A 6,059-nucleotide genomic window follows, 5' to 3' on the forward strand; every position below is an offset into this window, starting at 1 on the left:
CGGTTTGGGAAACTGGCGTGAGCTGCCCGACAGTCCCTGTGTTACGCATCCCGCCACGTACATGTGCCAACACGTTTGCCCGCACCGCAATAACGGCCATATTCTCTATTGTTTGGAGCGTGCCCGGAGATGACAAATTAACGTCCCAAATCCATGTCACTTCCGAATCCGGGGCGGCCATCTTTAGTGCGGGCGCCGTCCTGTCACAGCGAGCACGGCGGGCGGAGAGCTCCCCGCCCTTCGCCAAGATGGCGGCGCTCGCTTCAGCGGCGGGCGGCGCCTGCGCACTGCGGCGGGGCCGGCCCCATTGTGCGGCGCCCAGCGAGCGCCGCCGCCTTTTCGCGCCGGGGATGGAGGACGGCGGCGGGGCGGGAGCGGGGCCCGCGCCCGCGGGGGCCCCCGCCGGCCTCTCGGCCTCCCAGCGCCGGGCCGAGCTGCGGCGGAGGAAGCTGTTGATGAACTCGGAGGAGCGGATCAACCGCATCATGGGCTTCCACCGGCCCGCGGCGGGCAGGGGTGAGCCGAGAGCCGGGCGGGGGGCCTGTCGCTGCGGCGGCACAGCTGCCGTGCCGCTCCGAGTGGTTTCTGAGCTGCGGGAAACGAGGAGCCTGCCCCGTGCTTTCACAGCGGTGGTTTTATGTCCAAGTTTTCTCGCGTTTGGACGATCATGGGCCATTTGATGCTTGCGGCGGGCGTGCAGGAGTTCCTTGCAGATTCACGGGTCATTCATGGTTCTGTGCGTGCTGCGAGGAGGCTGGCTGCCTGGCCAGGAAACAGTTCTCAGATTTCATTTTGCAAGAATGCCCGTAAACCATGAATCAGGCTGCTCGAATACTGAGAAATACTCTCAAGTGGTGATACCCTGCTCTGGTAGGACCAGAGCTGCTCCACGTGCCCCTCCGTTTGGTTGGCGGTCTCTGTCAACACCTCTTCCACTGTCAGATGAGGTCTTCATGTTTAGCACAGAGCAATCAAGCAGTGCTCTGCCTCGGGCAACAGAGAAGAAGCCAAACTATCTGCTTCTGCCTGCTCGTCAGTCTCTAACACTCCTTCTGTGGGATCCACTTGCTTTCAATCTTTTTTTTTTGTGCTGCTCCGTGTATTCGGAACAGCATGCTGCTTCTCGTGCATGCAGCGTTGCTGCTTAAGGAAGTCCAGTGTTTCCAGTTCTCCATGGCTGACTGACAGCTTCAACTTCCAGCCGGCTTTGCACAGCTGTCTGCCTCGCGTCTGCCCCGTTTCCGAAGGGTGCCCCGCGATGCAAAGCATGTGGTGGAGGCAGGGTTCTTTGTAGGCAGGGGAGACAGGAGTGTGTTGAGTCTGGTCTTGTGAAAGCATAATTTTGGTGAAGCTGATGAGCGTTTTTAGTCTGGTCCGTGCTGTGCTCTTCCCTTTTTGTTACCATCATCTGTAAGTCTGGCTGTAAAGCTTCCCTGTGATACACAAGCAGGTTGTGTATCAGCTGAGCCCATTTCTTTATGAAATGGGGTTGCTTGTATTCAGGTATGTCACATGGCTTTGGGATTAATAATTAGCATATTTATAAATCTGTGGTTTCATTTTGGAAGCGGAGACATCAACCCAAGACCCCACTCCCATGTGGCTGAAGTGTTGTTCCACGCACCTGGTGTACATAACTCTATTTTTGTTTCTCTTCTTTAGACGATGAAAGTCACACAGAATCAAAACTTCAGCATGAACAAGATAAATCCAGCTCCCTTGCCATTCCTTCCGTTTCCAAGCGAATTGTGCTCGGAGATTCTGTCTGTAATATGGCAGGCACAGCTGACCATGCCGGCAGCATGGTAGACTTCAAAGGGGAGAAGGACTTGTTTGGCAAAACTCCAGAGCTTGTCAGTGAGGGTACAAGTGAGCTCTGTCACCGAAACAGAGGGGAACTGCCATCCGAAGCTGCACCACGGCCACCTAGACACGGATTGGAGCAGTACTTGTCCAGATTTGATGAAGCTCTGAAGCTGAGGAACCAGCTGATGAACGAGAAGCCGAGCCAAGAGAATGGGAATGCAGTGGAGGAGTTTGACTCTTTCCGCATTTTTAGATTGGTGGGATGCGCTCTGCTTGCCATCGCAGTCAGGGCTTTTGTGTGCAAGTACTTGGTGAGTTCAGGGCAGCAATCAATCCTGTTCTATTTTGCTAGCTTACTGCAAACTTAGGACTTCTAGGGCTGAAGTCTATCCGTGGTGGCTAAGTGAGCTGGGAACATCAGGCACTGGTTACATTTCCCAACAACTATACAAAACCTCAAAAATAATCTCTAACATCCTTTGAGATGGTAACCAAGCCAGACTCTGTGTTATCTGTCTAACACAGCCCCTGTGTAACAGCCCAGAGTAGCAGACATTTGCCCTGCAGTGTTTGAGGAGCAGAAGCACTGCAACAGTTTTTGCAGCTTAAGTCGCTTACCGGTTTGTTTCCATCTTTGTGAGCATGAGTCAACTGCTTTTCTAGTTTGGAGTCTACAAAAGAATAATGGAGTGAAAACAACAATAGTTGTCCCAAGATAAGCAGATCCTACCTGTTGATCAGTCTCCAGAGGAAAGCAGTTGCTCAGAATTCCACGTGTCTGCACTATGCCATGCAGAGGAGCGCGGCTGGTGCCGGCCACCTCCTGGATCACGGCTCGGTCTCACGCACTGGGGTGTGCTGCTGCCATTTCGAGCTTTTAGGCTCCAAGAAAATAAGGCAGAACCTTATTTTTGACATGTAACTTGTCTATTTAGGTTTGTGGTGTTCAAGAATACTTTGCTCTTGTTTGTAAATTATTTTTTTACGTATCTGTTTTATGACTCGAGAAGCATTACAGTTCTGTGCTTTCTTCGCTGTTACTTCTGACCAAGTTAATTTTCATGTATTCTTTTCTATTCCTTCAGTCAATATTTGCACCGTTTCTTACTCTGCAACTTGCTTACATGGGACTGTCCAAGTACTTTCCAAAGGTAAAATATTTTTTTTTTTCAGAATTAGATTAACTTGAAATGTTTTCATTTTAAACTTGTGCTTAGATTGCATTGTTTTAGGACCAATGCATATGAAGTATTCTTCCCTTGTTTTAAACTATAGAACTGAGAGTTACCAAATGCTGATAGTCTATATTAGTTTTTAATCTTCCCAGATTTAGTCCAAATCTTCTTTAAAGTTGCTGTGAAAATGTGGACTAGCAATTTATTTAGCTTTAGCCTAATTAAAAGCATCTGACCAGGAAAGCCAGGTAGTTCTTTCATGTCTTCAGGAAACTTCAGTTTGCTTTTCTCCTAGACCGTGCTCTTCTGTGGTTACTGTTTGCTCTGTCAGCAGCTATTTTGCATGTGATACCTGGCTGAAATCTGGGAGGTGTTAGATTAAAAAATGAGAGGGACTCCTTGGGTTTTAAGAGCTGTGCATTCTGCTGCTATTATCAGTTTGGCAACTTGAAGGGAGACATTTACTTGTGTGTGAAACTTGCTGCTTATTATATCACTTGCTTTATATATTTACACCAGTTAATTGTGCTGAAGTGTTTGTTTGGTGGATGATTTTGTCAGGTATATAGTGCAAAGCAGGATTGAATGATGCTCGATCCATAGTTGAAAGGGAAAATTTGCGTTTTAAAAGGAATAATAGATTAGCTGTAGAATATCAGAATAAATCAGCAGTTCTTTTGTAGCTAAGTACATCATTGAAAACTGAACTTCACAGTAGTCATTCTAAGCTGATGTGTCACAACACCAAACAGTAGAATTAGCCTTAGATTTGCACTAGCTCAGCTGCTAGATATTTTTAATCTTGTTTCTGCTGTTTTTAAAATCAGGTCTTCAGTTTCAGAATTGAAAGAGTTGCTTCCTTTCCACAACTTGCTTTTACTGCACCTGTACCCAGATGAGCTCGATCAGCTTGTTACCCTTCATTTCTCTCTCATGAAACCTTGAAAGATTCTTGAAAGCTTAATTTAGATTGGATTAAATTAAGATATCTAGCAAGTATCATCAAACTACCAGAATATTCAGGCACTATCACCTTTTCCTGCCTGTCAGACTTTGCATCCTTGGGATTCTTCATCCTAAGGACAGAAGAACAGCTTTCAAAAGGTTTTTGGGCATTTCCGAGTTCAGAGGATAGAACCACCAAATGGAGTCCTACTAAATTAGAAAGAAATGATTGTCAATTCTAAATCATTTTTCTGTGTTAGAAAAGTAACAGTATGTTTTGCCAGGTAGCGTGATGAGATGAATCCTGTTCTGCCAGTGGAGATGCCTGGCTTGGCTTCTTGCACCCAGGTTGCCCTTGTCTGGGACTCTTCTCCACTTCACAGCCTGCTTGGAGCACCAGCATGAAGTAGGCATAATATCTGTGATGGATTTTATCTGCTGTTAAGCAGCCTCTCGCTCAGCTGCATTGGATCCATCACAGCATGAATCTGTAGCTAGGATAAATGCTGTGAATCCCGGAGTGTGTCTGGAGAGAATCAATCCAAACCTGGTACTCCGACTGATGAATTTAGAATGTGCCTGGCTGCTTGTGAAATTGGCACAACAATGTGGCACGGAAAGCAGAACTGGATTATAACAGAAGAACTAACATGATACTGTTGTGTTTTTTTTTTCTTCTAGTGTGAGAAGAAGGTGAAAACGACAGTATTAACTGCTGCTCTTTTGCTGTCTGGAATCCCTGCAGAAGTGATTAGTCGCTCCATGGACACCTACAGCAAAATGGGAGATGTTTTCACAGACCTTTGTGTCTATTTCTTCACTTTTATCTTTTGCCACGAACTTATTCTGGTTTTTGGTTCCGAAGAACCGTGATGGCTGTAGGATTGGACGCAGTAGTTACACTAAAGCTTTCTGGACTGTATTCCTTTAACGTCTGACTATGTAGACAGGTTTAAACCTTCATTAAAATTCTTACCTGTTCAGATTCTTTCAAGGAGCCTTAAATTCAGTCATGTTGGAAAAGGAAGAGCAGAGTTCCAGACTGCCAGTGGTATCAGTTCAGTTTATTTAAATGCTGTGTCTGCCTGTTCCAAATGTGAAGAATAGGATGCAACAAGTGTCAGTGGTTTAGTTAGATGATGCCCATCTCAGCCTCCTTCATAAACATTTACAAAGCTGCCTTTGTCCTTTTCAGTGAGAACAAGAAGAGGATCCCTTTCAGCAGAACCATATATATATAGTGTATGACTATAGCTAACGATATGTGGTGTTCCCATTTTTTTTTAAGAAAGCTCTAAATGAAATAAATCCCTGTATTCTGTTGTTCATATTCAGAATGTTGAACGAAGTAGCTGCTTCTGGAGAATGTTGATGAAACATGGCACTTTGTTGTCCTAATCCTTGCCTTGCTATCCGTTGTTTGTTGTGATTGTGCTTAATTTCGTTTGATGATTATAGTGCAAAACAGCTAAGCATAACCACCAACAAAGAAGTCCTGTTGCTTACAAATGTCATTAATCAAAAAGTAGGAAGAAACAAAATTGTTGATCTCACCTGTTGGTGAGTTTCCAGCAACCTAATCCCGGTGTAGCTCATACATGTGCTTTTATTCTAATGCCTTTTTTTTTTTTATTTCATCAGTTGACCTCATGAGGGGAAAGCTGTGCCTATTGGCAGCCAACCTGCAATATCAAATGTTTGCTCTAGTATATGTAAAACTTAAAAGGGAACTATTTTTTTTTTCTAGCTCCTTGCAGGATTGCATAAGACATTTTAATAGGACATTAATTTCTGCAGTTTATCTCTGTTTATTACCAGACATTTGCATGCAAACAGGATCTTCCCTGCGGAGCAGTTCTGCTCCAACAGTGTACAGTCTTTGATTCAGCAGAGCTGTTTACATTAACTTTTCTGGTGTGTTTTTGAAATTGCCCCAGCAAAATCACAGCAGCCATTCCTGTGGAAATCCTGTGTACCACAAGTGACAGTGAAATAAAAAATAGTGCTTGAAGTTGGCTCCCACGTGAAGATCTATGTGTGAAGGGAGAATGGCATTTTGTATTTCTTTCTGTGGATGTCCAGCCACATCAGTGGAAAGAGGACAAGCACAGATTAATCCTGTCACTGGATAAA

At 45.2% G+C, this 6,059-nt stretch overlaps 1 protein-coding gene across 1 annotated transcript; it reads left to right on the plus strand.

The window, feature by feature from the left end:
* Positions 1 to 248: 248 nt before the first annotated feature.
* Positions 249 to 4,909, plus strand: CAMLG (calcium modulating ligand). Its single transcript, XM_086621594.1, has 4 exons — positions 249 to 516; positions 1,663 to 2,117; positions 2,892 to 2,957; positions 4,608 to 4,909. Exons 1-4 carry the CDS (start codon positions 249 to 251, stop codon positions 4,797 to 4,799), a joined length of 981 nt encoding a protein of 326 aa, XP_086477720.1. The 3' UTR covers positions 4,800 to 4,909.
* Positions 4,910 to 6,059: the final 1,150 nt, after the last annotated feature.

Source organism: Tauraco erythrolophus, chromosome 16, assembly GCF_009769465.1.
Source record: "Tauraco erythrolophus isolate bTauEry1 chromosome 16, bTauEry1.pri, whole genome shotgun sequence".
Classification (NCBI taxonomy): domain Eukaryota; kingdom Metazoa; phylum Chordata; class Aves; order Musophagiformes; family Musophagidae; genus Tauraco; species Tauraco erythrolophus.